This window comes from Ailuropoda melanoleuca, chromosome 16 (genome assembly GCF_002007445.2).
Source record: "Ailuropoda melanoleuca isolate Jingjing chromosome 16, ASM200744v2, whole genome shotgun sequence".
NCBI lineage: Eukaryota > Metazoa > Chordata > Mammalia > Carnivora > Ursidae > Ailuropoda > Ailuropoda melanoleuca.
In genome coordinates, this window is record NC_048233.1 from 90810827 (window position 1) to 90824708 (window position 13882).

The following is a 13882-nucleotide window of genomic DNA, read 5'->3' on the forward strand; positions in this document are numbered from 1 at the left end:
AGCCTGCGTCGCACCGCAAACCTCTTCACTCCGTGGCTGGCTTCCTTTTTGTTCTGTCTCCTGAGCACAGGAGTCCTGAAGTCTGAGTTTATGACCTGTAACTCCTGTCCCCCTTACCGTAAACGCTTTGGGATCTCGGCTAGAAGGACGGACACTTTTCCTTATTTCAGGCTCCTATTCTTGGCGTTTGCTCATGTTTAGTAAATGTCACATTTCAGTCTATCTGTGGACCTTCAGTTTTGTGCGTGACGTCAGCTGGAGGCCCAGCATTCCTCCTTTTCCATCAGCAGATCCGAGGGGGCTCAGGCTGTGGACGGTCCCTGCCAGCCCAACGCTGCCTCCCTGGCCGCTCACTGCTCAGCACGGCCAGGCCTGTTCTGGGCCCGGGTCGGCTGACACCAGCTGCCTGTCCGTGTAGCTTCGTGGTGTGCTTGGTGGTGATCTCCTGTTTCTTTATTTCTAATTTCACACACACACTCAGTTTGCAGTCCTCTCCCTGGGAATGTGAGACTAAGTTAGCTGGTGTCCCTGGGGCGCCGTGTACGGTTCTGATGCTCCGTTTCTGTCCCATCGTGTCCCTAAACTGGAGTAATGGAGGGACCTTTCCAAAATGAAGCAAACTCCTAGGGATGTCCAGGGCTGGTTTTTTGGGTTTTTGTTTTGAGAGAGAGAGTGAGACAAAGATAGTGACAGAGAGAGCACGAGGGACATGAGCCAGCACAAACGGGGAGGAGAGAGGAGGGGCAGACTCCCCGACACGGGGCTCGATCCCAGGACCCCAGGGTCATGACCTGAGCTGAAGGCAGACGCTTCACCGACTGAGCCACCCAGGTGCCCCCAAGGCTGGCCTACAGAACTACTTTTAAGGTCTTAAAAAAATACCAGCTATAAAAAGTATCCGGTGTGTAAAAAGTACATACAACAGGGGCGCCTGGCTGGCTCAGCTGGTAGAGCATATGACTCGTGATCGTGGGGCTGTAAGTTCAAGCCTCACGTCGGGTGTAGAGATTACTTACAAAAATAAAACCTTAAAAAAAAAAGTACGTACTGTGAATCTAAATCAAACTTTCAAGATCATCAGGAAAATAGGAAAACTCAGGTGGGAGCGTTATCTCCTGGGACAGAGGTGTCCACCAGCTGGGCACTGTCAGAGGGAGGCCCTGCCCCCAGGGCACCACAGGGACTCCCCGGAGACCTGGGCTCTGAGCCCTGTACCAGCTAGGTCTTCCCATCACCAGGCCATGCCATGTCATGCCGCATGTGGGCTTTGGAGGACGCGGGTGGGTAGGTTATACGGATGAAGAAGATGTGGGCGGAGGGGTCCACCTTGTCTTTCTCTCTAGCACCCCTTCCCTCCCTCCAGAGTGTGCAAGCCCTCTTTGGGGACTCCCATCCTGGAATGCATTCTTGGTGTGACCAGGGAGTAGAGCTGGCCAGCGTCTCTGGACCCTGTCCTCCTCCCCAGAGATGGGCATGGGGCCACGTGGGGTCCCCTAGAACCTCTCTTCCTTCACCGGGGCAGAGTAATCAATACCCCACAGAAGGCACAGGTAGCAGGCGACTCGGCTCAGGAGCCGCACCCCAGCTGCTGCGGGTCAGTCCTCGGACTCCTGGGTCTTCAGCACCCCCTGCCCCCCCCGCCCCGGCCCAACGGCTCCCTGACCTCATACCTGGTCCTCGGGCCAGACCGGCAGAGGCTCCTGTGTCCCCGTGGCTGCTCCTGGCGTGCCTGGACGTCTCTGTCTGGTGTCTCCGGCTGGCGAGGGCTGTCAGAGGGTTGGTGAGCACCCGCCGGCCTCAACACAGGGGACGCCTGTCCTGGCAGGAGAGCAGCTCACCCCTGTGGTGTTGCAGAGGGCGCCCAGGTGACATCGCTGGGACCCCCCCTGGCATATGGGAAGAAAGGCTGAGGGTATCTCAGCAGTCGCCGCCACCCAGCACAGTGGTCCCTGGAGGTGTGTTTGAGGGGGACCCCGTTCAGACACTCCTCGGGATCCTCCCAGGTACCCATGGATCCCTGTCCTAATGTCCTGGGCAGGATGCAGCCTGCCACCCTGTCACACCACCGCACTCTAGGCCACCAAACTGCCCGTCCACTTGGCTGACATCTTCAGGCCACACCCTGCCAGCCTGGGGGGCAGACGTGGAACCAGCTGCTCCCACCCTCTCCACACTACTGCCAAGTAGTGTGAAGGGACCGTGGTGAAGGGACCGTGGGCTCCCAGCCACTCCCCTGGCCTCGGCAGCCCCATGCCCTAGGGGCTGCCACCTTCTGCTGTCCAGTTCAGGGTCTGCATGACTCACAAGTGCTGGGGGTCTAAGTCTCCAGATCCCACCCAGCCCGGCCTCAGCCAAAGAGGAGCCTGAAGCCTGAGCCCTGCTGGGAAGAGGGATGCATCTGGGGCCCAGGACATGGGTCACCTGGCTGGCGGCCTGGCTGGCAGGGCTGCCCGTGACACACCCACCCTGAGAGAGCGCCCAGGCCCAAGTCTCCCATCTGAGGTCCACGCAGTGGTCAGGCTGACCTAATTGGGGGGGGGGGTCACTCAGGGCAGCCCTGTGAGTTTAGGGGGGATTCTCAGAAAGGGAGTACTGGGCACATGATGCCTCTGGTGCCCACGGCCTTTGAAGGACAGTTAGGAGTTTGCCAGACAAAGTGGCGCTCTAGCATTTCAGAGGGAGGGGAGCAAGGGCAAATCTCCCAGGGAACGGCTCAGGCACACTCTGGAAAGGAAGGAAGCAAGGGAGTCTGGGGGTCCCGAGGCTTTGGCCAGCCCGCCTGCTGGAAAGGCCCCCAGGAACGGCCCCCCATTCATCCACCCTTGCTCCATCTGGAGCAATTTCCAGAGACGGGAATGAAACAACAAAACCTTCTGACTGGTGCATGACAGCATGTCACGGAGCCCCCTGCATCTCGTGTTCCAGGGTCCCTGAACAAAAGCAAAACCCCAGGTTCAAGGGCATCAGTCCGAGGCAGCAGAGCTCCTGTGCCCAGCCCCCAAGCCCCCTCTGCCGACCCTCCCTCCCCCCGGGGCAGTCACTACTGGATGAGGTACCGGAACAGCTTGCAGATGTTGCCCTAGAACTCCATGCCCCTGAGCCCCACACCTCAGCACCTCAGCTGGGACTCTGGCAAGAGCCTGGGGAGGGCCTGGGGATGGAGAGGGGGCTACTCCCACCACAGGGCCCTGGAGGGGAAGACCCTTGTCCCCCAGGCCTGGATCCTTCCCAGGAGACAGTCGTCTGTTCTCTGAGGCTCTCCTGTGCTCTGCCCCAGGAGGAAGAGCTAACTGCCACTTGATCCCCCTGCAGCAGCCCCGGTCACGCCCAAGGCAGGGCCCGAGTAGCGCCCCTCTCCTCACCTGTTGGGGGTGAGGGGCTCTAAGGGGCAAGGGGCTGACCCACTGGAATGGGAACCCACTCGGGAAGTGGGGAGATGAGCCAGCATGACTGTGTGGGTGCAGAGCGCAACAGACCACAACCTCGCCTGGGGGCGACCCCCACTAAGGGCTAACCCCAGTCACCAGGACAGGGCCTCCGGCGTCATCTTGTCCAAGTCCTCACTGTCCACAGGGGCCCACACCGGGAGGCAGGCACGGCCAGACCCAGACTAACGCCTCCTATCACCACACCTGCCCCCGGGCAGGCTGCCCACCCCAACTCCAAATGCCACGAGGGACCCGGACCCTTACAGGCTTGCCTGTGCTGGGAGCCACTGACGCGCCCAAACACACTGCCCTGGACTGGGGTTGGGGTCACGCACACGTGCAGGATTGTGTACACACGGGGAACCTGGGCTAGAGCGTCTCCTCCTGCTCGGGCAGGTGGGTCCTTCCGGCAGGTGTCCTGCAAGGACCCACGTGTCTAGTGCACTATACCTGTGAGCACGGGGCACACTTGCGCACACACGCACATACACATACACACATCAGCCTTGCTGTGCGGTGCCACAGCCAGGCTAACTCGTCTATCCTCTTAGTGACAGAGAAGACTGCCGCGGCTTAATGAGGCTCCGTGATGCACAAGGAGGTAGATGTCAGGGCTGCCCTGGGGTGGTGTGGGGGGACTGGGCCCGCAGGAGGATCCCAGGGCCCCTGCAGCAGCCTGGCAATTCCAGCCCCTGGGTCCCACAAATGTGCATGTGGGGGCCCACCCTACAACCAGAAACCTTTTCCTGGGTCTAGGCCTAGCCTATGGTCTGACCTTAGGCCTGTGGGTCTCCATCCAAAGTCCCCCACCCATCCTCATGGCTCCTGTCCCCTGTCCTGAGGCCCCGCCAGGGCCAGGAGCCCCTAGCTCCTGCTTCACTCATGATAGGAGGGCCCTGCAGACATTGAAGGTCGCTGGTAGTCAGGAGCTGTGGGAGTGTGGGGCCTCGCCAGGCAGAGGACAGAGCCAGTGGTTGTGGAGGCAGGGGTGCCCAGGAGAGGCACCTTGGCCTAGCCTCGACCACTTTGGCATTTCTTATCCATGACAAAGGTTTCCCTAGTCAGAGCAGAGGCTGGCAGGACCTTGAGGGAGCCCTGCTGCCCGCCCTTCTACCCTGAAAGCAGGGGGTCCTGGAGAGTGGCCTGTGGGGGCCAAGGGGTAGGACCGTCCCTCCTTACCACCGTCTTGCAGTCTTGCGCCCAAGGCCCTCTACTGGCCTCCCTTCTCTAGCCCAGGCCTTAGAGAGCACCGCACAACCTGCTGATGACCCGCATGTCTACTCACCCGACTCCTTCCCACACAACCAATGGCCACACTGCTCCAGAGGCAGCTCGGATTTCCTTACCAGACTCAGCGCGGGAACCGTCTCAGGAAGTGACACCACATTCTTTCAGGGACTCCGCTGAGCCCCACTCACCCCGTATGCCATCACAACCATCCTGGTGAGGCCAAACCCATCCCTCCTGCCCCCCATGGTGCACACACCTGCAGACCCCTCCCTGGTCTCGACTCCCACCCCTGCCTGCACAAGGACCCACCGCAGCAGTTCTGCCCTCTCTGCCCAGGGGAGTGTCCTCCTTAAAGTGTTTGCCTCCTTAGATGTGCTCCCCCATTTCCCCTCTGAGCTCGCACCCCTCCCACCCCCCCACCTCCTCTCCCTGTGAGCCGGCCCACCCCAACCACTCTTCTCACTAACAAATGGCTGTGACCTTCTATGAACCCATGTTCCAAGCCCCCACCCCCAGGACATCAGCCCCACTGGCCAGGGCGCTTTGCCCCTTGGCATTCCATGCTGTGTCTCCAGTCCCTCAGTGATCAAGGGTTAAATGTCCAAATCCACGAGGCAGGGACCATCACCCACGAGAAGGGACTTTGGCCCGCTGGGAGGAGTCCCTTAACTACAGGGAGGGACCTCCATCCAAAGGGAGGTACCCACGTCCACAGGCAGGGGTCCTCTGTCCTGGTTCACTCTCCTGTCCCAACGGACGAGGAAAAGGGGAAGGCACCGTGTTCCTGACTGCGACCGGGGCCGGGCCAGGGGTCCGCCAGGGCTGCTGAGACGTCCGCCAGGGAAGCCGGCCCGCGCTCTCTCCCGCTGCCCTGCAGCCAAGCCCCGAACCCCGCCTGCACGCCCCCTAGCCCCCAGGGGCTCGCCCGCTCGCGCTCACCCCGCTTCTGGCACCGCCCCAACTCCCGAAACCGCCCACACCCCCGCCGCCCCGGCACCGCCCACCGAGCTGGCTGGGCCGGGGGCGGGCCGAGGACGCAGAGGCGCGGGGCGGACCGGGAACCAAAACCGCGCTAGGGGGGCGGGGCCGGGCAGGAGGAGAGAGGGCGCCTGCGCCCGGTGCCGCTCGCGGCCCCGCCTCCAGACGCCGCAGCACGTGACCGGCGCTTCCCGGCCGCGCGCGCGGGCGCGCGCACGCACACGCACGCTTCGCGCACGCCGAGGCCGCGCCGGGTCTGGCGGAGGCGATGGCGTCCGAGCGGCTCCCGAGCCGGCCCGCCTGTCTCCTCGTGGCCAGCGGCGCAGCCGAGGGTGAGGCTCGCGAGGACGGGCTGGCGTCCAGCGGCGACCCCGAGCGGTTCCCCCTTGCCGCGCTTCGGGGAAGCAGGTGGAAGCCCCGCCTTGAAAAGGGAGCGCCGCGGGTGTCTCTGGCCCGGCCCGGATCCCCAGGCCTCGCCGGAGCGCGGGGGCCCTGGTTTGCTGCAGGGGGGACCCGGGGCCCGGTGCTTCTGTGGCAGGAGAGCTGGTCCCGGGATGGCGCCCGCACGTGCCGCCTCGGGGGCAGAAGGTGCTGGAGTTTGGGGTCCTCCGTGCGTCACGTGCCGGGTTTGCCGTGCTGGACGGGCAGGCTAGGGTGTGGCGAGGGGCGCTGGGGTTTCCGAGGAGCCGCGGGGCCTGGTCTGTGTGCCGGCACGCCTGGGGGTGAAGCAGCGAGCCCGTGGGGCCCTGGGCCTGTGGCCAGCGGGGTGAGGGGTCGGAGAAGGGGCTGTTCTGGGGGTGGAGATGTGCAGAGGCAGAGGACCTTTCAGTCCTGCCGTGCGAAGGTACCGGGAGAGGCTGACGTGGGGCTCCCGCAGGGCAGCACGGGTGGTGGTGGGGTCAGCCGTTACTGGCGCAGACTCTCGTCTGACTGCCCTGAGCACTTCCCAGGGTCTCGGCTGTGCTTTTTTGTCAGAGGGAATTGATGCGCCCAAGGTTGCAGGGTGGAGAACCAGGGTTGGGACCTGGGGTCTGGCCCTGGAGCCGGATTGTCTTCTTGAACCCTTTTCAGTTCAAGAAGCCACCCAAGTGGGCAAGGGAGGGAGAATTGCGGGTCGAGGAGTCACTGTGTGCGGAGCCCCAGGGGCCCTAAGCACTGTGCCCAGTGTGAGGGTGGGAGGAGCCATCAGGAGTGGGGGTCAGTCCTGAAGAGGCAGGTTGGGGTTACCACCAAAGGTGGCTGGTTGGAGTGGGGTAAGGGTGCGGAGGGGTTGACTGGCGTGGCTATGCCATGGGGAGGGGACACAGTTCTGTAAAGGCCACTAGGGCACTGTAGGCAAGAGGGGGCCCTCCAGAGATCGTTGAGGGGTGAAGCCGTGTTCAAGGAACCAAAGGCAGCGTCAGGCAAAGTCTGGGGAATGATTTGTGGATGCTGTCCTTGCTCAGTTCCTGCACTCAGGGCGAGTAATACCCATTAACACGTATGGGTGAATAAAGATGCCGGTGAGGTTTAGGGGTTGGGTCCAGGATTGACATAAAGGTTGGAAGGATGCACACCGAGCCCACTTAGAAGCAGGTGTCCCTGGTGGGGCCACAGGCCCCAGCAGCTAGGAACCTTTTGAACTGGAAATGGGCAGAAGAGGGCTGTGAGCCACACTGGGGTTGGGGTCAGGGGCCAGGAGCCTGGTGGGCAGAGGCCAAGTGTCCTGAAGTGAGGACGAGGGCGAGGCCAGTCCATGGGGTGGGGGGGGGTCAGGATGCACCCATGTTCCTGCCGATTCTTGCCGCAGCCCCACAGCCAAGGACACAGATCTTGCTCACTGTTCCCTCTCCCTGGCTGAAAGCTGGGGGTGGAGGGTTGGCTCAGCTGCTGGTGGTTCAGTCAGTGGATGGGGGGCACGTTGCCCTTGGGTTTGCCTTGAGGAGAGGCTTTTAGTGGCCAGGCTGAGGAGAGAGCCCGTCCTGCGGCGGGGGGGCTGGGGCTGCTGCAGCAGGACGGCGAGGTGGGCCTTGGATGAGGTGGGGGGCCAGGAGACGCCCGGGGTGTCTGGGCAGACTCCAGGCTGGAGTGGGGACTGTTGTGTCCTGCAGCCCTCTTCCTGCCCACTGAGCCTAGTAGTGGCCTTTTTAGAGCTGTGTTCACCTTGCAGGTGTGTCTGCCCAGTCCTTCCTCCATTGCTTCACGCTGGCCAGCGCTGCCTTCAACCTGCAGGTGGCCACCCCTGGGGTGAGTCCAGCCAGACCCAGGGGTCTGCACCTTTCTGGGGGCGAGGCTCGGAAGAGTGCTGTTGCCTCCTGGGAGAAGCAGGGAGCCTGAGCTTGGTGTAACCCCAAGGGGGGCGGCAGGGCTGAGGGTTAGGACCCTGTTGGCATCATCAAGCTCTGGTCCCTGTTTCCTGGGCCCTGGCTCACTTGTGGCAAGGGAGACCTTTCGTCATGGGTCAGCACCTGCATATAGGAGCGAGGGTGGCACAGACCTTCCACTGGGAGTTCTATTCTCTGGCGTGGGACGTGGGGGTCATAGCAGCAGTGGGTTATGTGTTTGTCACTTTGCACGCTTCCGTTGTCATCCCCAGGGGGACCATGGCTGCACTTTATAGGTGGGAGACTGAGGGCCGGCAGGGGGCAGCTGGGGGTGAGGTGTGGCAAGGCTGCGTGAGGGGGCTGGGCTGTCCCCAAGCTCTTGTCAGCATTTCAAGCCCCTGTGAGCCAACAGTGGGGTGTCTGCCACTGACCTGCAGCCTCTGGGTGTTCTTACAGGGGAAGACCATGGACTTCGTGGACGTGAACGAGAGCAATGCTCGCTGGGTGCAGGATTTCCGCCTCAAGGCATATGCCAGCCCTGCCAAGCTGGAGTCCATTGATGGTAAGGGGTCCAGGGTGCTGGGACCTTGGGGCTTTGGGGTGTGGGGGTTCTAGGTGGGTTTGTGGCCTCCAGAGTACTTCCTTGCTTTTGCTCCTGACGTACTCAGGGCTTGCCACAGAGTGCTGTGACTGTCCAGGGCAGCGTCCAGTCCCGAATCCTGGGCCCAGAGTTCTTTGTCTAGGGGAGAGAGGTGGCTGGCACAGGGAGACACGGAAAAGGCAGGGATGGCTTGTGGGTCTCGGGAGCCTTAGCCCATGTGGGGAGCAATGACAAATAATGGCATCTGGCTGGTCCTCCCGGGCGGCTGGTCCCAGCCAGCGACCTCACTCTGTGACTGACCTGCCTGTGATCTCCCTGCAGGTGCCCGGTACCATGCCCTCCTGATTCCCAGCTGTCCCGGGGCCCTGGCCGACCTGGCCAGCAGTGGCTCCCTGGCCCGCATCCTCCAGCACTTCCGCTCAGAGAGCAGTAGGTGACCCGTGGGACTGGGGCGTCGATAGGGGCTTTGTAGGTTCATGAGAAATGGGGCTCTGCCAGCAGCCAGGAGAGGCCAGTGGAGATGTTTCAGGGGTCAGGCAGGGCAGATGTGAAGAGCCTCTGATTTTGGCCATGGAGGGCACGAGGGTACTGGGCTGTCTGCACGTGCACACGGGTGCACACATTTGAGCCCATCAGGTCTCTACCCCCGGGTGCCCTCTGCCTGCCCTCCACGGGGGCTGGTGGCTGCCCTCCCCCAACTCCCCCTGAGGTGGGTGGGCAGCATGCTGGCTTTGTTCCTCGTGGGGTTCAGGGCTTGGGGCCAACAGGCTGGGAGAAAGGCTGTTCTGTGGAGATGTGGCGTGCTGCCTGGGCCTGACGTTGGGCTGTGCTGGGCACGTTGGCGGGACAGGGACAGGATGCTCATTAGGGGCCAACAGACAGAAACCCAAGGGCTCCACACAGTGTCCTTTGTTAGTGGGAACAGGGCCTCCTGTTTCCAGCATGGTCTGGACAGAAAGTGATTGTTCCCGGCCGCCCCCACCGTGGGAACACATGCACACCCACCCAACTTCGGGGAGGACCCTGGGTGACTATTGGGCAGGGCGGGGTCACTGGAGGGACAGTGGAGGGACAGGAGGAGCGACGGGAGGGGTTCCCAGGTGGGCCACGCACGGTGCCGTGGCGGTACGGGCTGTGCGCTGGGGTGTTTGCAGCACTGCAGGCCACACCAGGGTCCGTGGGTGTGGAGTGCTCCAGGGTTTGGGCACTGGGCTTGCCACACCCTCGTGGCTGCTTGTATCTGTTTTTTGGCTACCAAAGCTTGAGGAAACGGCTGTGAACCAAGCCTAGTCTGGAGCAGAAGCTGACTGTGTGGGGAGGTTGCTCTGAGGCAGGAGGTGTCGGGAGAGGGGCAGAGGCCTAGCTGGATGTCCAAGGCCTCAGCCCTGCCCTTGCTTTCAGAGCCCATCTGCGCTGTTGGCCATGGCGTCGCTGCCCTGTGCTGTGCCACCAATGAGGACCGATCCTGGGTCTTCCAAGGCTACAGCGTCACAGGGGTGAGTGTCATGCAAGGGAGGGTCCCAGGCTGTAGACAGCCGTCGGAGACCTGCATATATACTTGAAGGCCCAGGGACTGTCCCCTCTGGCAGGGTCGACGGTCACTTGCCCAGACCGGGATCATAGAGAATGCCGGCACCAGGCTGACAGTTGTGCTGCTTGCTCTCCCCTCCTCTTCCCTGCTGACATCCAGGGTGGCTCCCAAGGCACAGCCCGTGGTTCTGGATGTGGGGAGGGAAGCACATGGAGGGCTCTTAGTCGGGTAGGGGGCAACTTTGGGGTGCCTGGGAAGGAGCTGGGGCCAGGTTGAGACATGACTTTTGAGGCTGTCATGTGCACGACACCCTTCAGGGCCAGGAAGTTTGGATGCAGGGGCCGGAGGGAGGGTCTAAACTGTGAAGACTGAAGCCTGACCACTTGGGGCTGCATGGGGCCAGCCTGGTGGGTGGTGCAGGGGGGGTGGGGGGAGGAGAGCCACAGGGGCACCTGCTCTTCTGCCCATCGCCCACTGGGGGACTCAGCGCTGAGGCCACCTGCCCAGACCATTCACTGGCCCTGATGCTGGGGGAGGAGTGACTGGAGGCCGTGGTGCCTGACCTGGGGCCGGGTACCCCCTTCCCCCACAGCCCTCCGTGTATGAGCTCATCAGGGCGCCTGGCTTTGCCCGCCTGCCCCTCATCGTGGAGGACTTCGTGAAGGACGCGGGTGCCATCTTCAGTGGTGAGCTGGGGGTGGGGGGACGCCGGCAGGCTGCCTGGAGCTCGGGGGGCGGGGTGCTGAGATTCCCGGGAAGGGGCTGGTTTTCAGGACGTGCCTGGCCGGTGACCCTGCCTGAGGTCTGCGTTCTCGGGACATCCTGCAGCCAGTGAGCCTGACGCCGTGCACGTGGTGCTGGACCGCCACCTCATCACAGGCCAGAATGCCAGCTCCACCGTCCCCGCCGTGCAGAACCTGGTCTTCCTCTGCGGCAGCCGGTGAGGAACCTGGGACGGGGGTTGGGGGGCATGATCCTGGCTCCTGACCACCCCTTTGCCGGAACCTGAGCCTTGACCTGACCCATCCTGCAGGAAGTGAGATGGTTACCCGCCTGCCCGTGGAGGCTGCCACCTCTGGATGGCCCGGGTGTCCCCGGACATGGCTGGATTCCTCAGGCCTCCAGGGACCCTGCCTCCGTGACCACCCCTGAGAGTGACTTTCAGACCCCCCAACGTGACCCGGTGGGACTGTTGGAGGCCTCCAAGAGTCAGCCCTGAGGAGTTCAACTTGGGGAGAGGGGTTGACCTCCAGCCCCCAGGCCGTTTGCTTTCCTTGGGGCAGAGAGGAGGGCTCAGGGCTGTCAGGTGCTTAGCACGGAGAGCTGGTCCGAGTGAGTCAGCCGTGGGGGTCCTGGTGTGGGTCTTGGCCCATCTGGTCTTCCTGTGCACAGGTGGCTGGTCCCTCACCTCTGCCTGTCCCTGTCCACCCAGGCTGAGCCTCTCTGGCGGCGCCAGGATCCCGTTTTGTGTGGCGAGGACAGTGTCTAGGCCTCTGTGCTGTCCCCCGCTCCTGTGGGTGTTGGCGGGGAGCTGGGGTCCGGCTGGGGCTGGCTCCGCACGTCACTTGCCCAAGGCGAGGGGGGAGCTTGTGGATGCGAGCTCCTGGCCCCCTGACCGGCCCCAGATCGCCCACTGCTGAAGGAGCTGACCTAATTTTAATCCTTGCCAGGTGTGTGGTTTCGAAGTGTGATGGTGACAGCCCGTGAGGCCATGGCTTCTCATGGTGAGAGAAACTTTTAACTGGGTCTGCAGAACGCAGCACTGCTCACGCGTAGCCCTGCCTGCGTGGCCTGCGGGTTTGCAGCTGCCCCGGAGCTTTGGAGGTAGAAGGGAGCAGAGCACAGGCCCTACGGGGCAAGAGGCCTGGGGAGCAGCCACCCCGGGTTTCCATGTAGGGGTGGTGGTCCGTCCCCACCACCCAGGCCCCGGCACGCCTGAGCTGGGGATCCTCCTTCCTGGTGTGGCTGGATCACCCTCTGGTCTCAGGGCCCGGTTTGGGCCGTGGCCCTTGGGTGGGGCCCCCAGGAGCTGGGCAGGTCCTCTTGTGGGTCCCACCTTTGCTTGTTCCGCTCCCCAGTTTGGGTTGTCTGGCTCTGCTGCATCTGACCCCTCAGAGGAGGAGGAAGGAGGCGAGGTGCACCCCCCCCGCCCCCCGGTCCTGGGCCGCTTCCAGCGCCATAGAGCGTGCGGAGATGCTCTCCCCCCTTCTCTGGTGGAGGTTTTCTGGGGGGACCGTATCAGGAGCTCCTCACGCCACGCCAGGCTGGCAGCTGCACCGAGAGGCCTGGGTCCTACTCCGTGCCTCAGTTATCACCACAGGGTGATTGATGTCTCTGGACGAAAGCTTTTTTAAAGATCATGCCTCTGGGCTCCATCTGTGTAATCTGCCAAGAGCTGAACAGTTGCTGAGATCGGCCAGACTGTGCTCCTGGGTTCCAGATCAGGGTGCAGGGCAGGTGCCCCACACACCCCCCCTTCCCTGGGTGGCCGCAGCGGCTCAGTCCCGGCTTTGCCAGGTGCAGGGTGCAGGGCTGAGGGCAGCCTTCAGGCTTAGAGGGGGGTGCAGACACCCCCGGCCTGCCTGCTGCCACTTTGGGATGTCCCCACATGCCTGGGCTGTTTAGAACAGACCCTGCCTTCCCCTAACCAGAAATAGCCGACAGCCCCACAGAAGGGACACGGGAGCGTGGTGGCATCATCCACAGTAACACACGCTGTAAGCAAGTTGTAGTTTCCTGGCCCGAGTATCCTTTACTCCCAGACAATGCTAACATCCACGTGGTAGAGTGTTATCTGCTCAGGAAAAGGAATAAAGTCCTGATAACATGGCACAGACTGAACCTTAACCCCGTCCTACGGAGAAGCCAGACCTCAAGGGTGTGTGTGTCCATATACATGAAATATCCAGAAAATCCAGTCAGGGTAGTCATTAGGGGGCGGGGTGTGCAAGCGGACAGGACGCTTCCTTTCAGGGTGACGGGAACGTTGTAAAGCTAGGGGGTCGGGGCGTCTGGCTGGCTCAGTCAGTGGAGCACGCAGCTCCATCTCGGGTGGTGAGTTTGTGCCCCATGTGGGGTGTAGACACTGCTTAAAACAATAAAATCTTTAACCGGTCAATCTCGGTGCTCCATGGGGCTCTAAGTATTAGATCACCAGCTTGTACATGGGAGCAGGTGGGTAGGCTCGATGTGTGTTAGCTGCATCCACTCACACGTGACCCAGGCTTCCAGGTCCTGGGGTGCAGGCTGCTGACCAGCTGGCCGCCCACCTGCCCATCAGCTGAGGGCTGGGACACAGCCAGAGAGGCGCAAAGCCCTGCCCAGTGCTTGGACACTCAGCTGCCCCTGCGCACCCTAGACCAGACCTGCTGGGGTCAGGTGTGTGTGCCTGTGGTGGGCCCTCCCCCCACAGCCCTGCAATGTGTGGAGGGGGGGTGGCCAAGGGTCACTCAACAACCAACTGCCAGCCTGGGTGCTGTGGCCCCAAGAGAGACAGGATGGCCCTGGCAGTCCTGCAGAGAGCTGTGGGGAACAGCAGCTCCTGTGCTTGGCAGGGCCTCCCTGCTGACCCCTGGCGGCCCCGGGGCAGTGTCTCACCAAGCCCGTACCTGACACCTGTTGCCACAGGCACGGCCCTGGGGCGGCCAGCCCAGCATCCTCCATACCTGGGGGCTGTGCAGATGGGGAGCAAGCTGCTCCTATGGGAGTGGGAGTGGCTGCTCACCAAGCCCTCCCAAGCCAGTGCCGCCGCACCGTCCCCACGAGGCGGCCCCACTGTGCCACCCAGGAGCTGCTCCTCCCTCTGCGGGCA

At 62.7% G+C, this 13882-nt stretch overlaps 1 protein-coding gene across 9 annotated transcripts; it reads left to right on the forward strand.

The window, feature by feature from the left end:
- Nucleotides 1-5816: 5816 nt before the first annotated feature.
- Nucleotides 5817-13189, forward strand: GATD1 (glutamine amidotransferase like class 1 domain containing 1). 9 transcript variants are annotated; one of them, XR_004621474.1, is made up of 8 exons: nt 5817-5968; nt 7786-7862; nt 8396-8501; nt 8862-8969; nt 9942-10036; nt 10664-10757; nt 10845-11011; nt 11105-13189. XR_004621474.1 is itself a non-coding variant. In XM_034646485.1 (8 exons), exons 1-8 carry the CDS (start codon nt 5905-5907, stop codon nt 11776-11778), a joined length of 693 nt encoding a protein of 230 aa, XP_034502376.1. In that variant the 5' UTR covers nt 5817-5904; the 3' UTR covers nt 11779-13189. The 9 variants fall into 9 exon arrangements, 8 of the variants coding, with proteins under 8 accessions (XP_034502376.1, XP_034502380.1, XP_034502379.1 ...); XM_034646485.1 differs by having other exon boundaries at nt 10900-11011; nt 11742-13189; XM_034646486.1 differs by having other exon boundaries at nt 5818-5968; nt 10900-11011.
- Nucleotides 13190-13882: the final 693 nt, after the last annotated feature.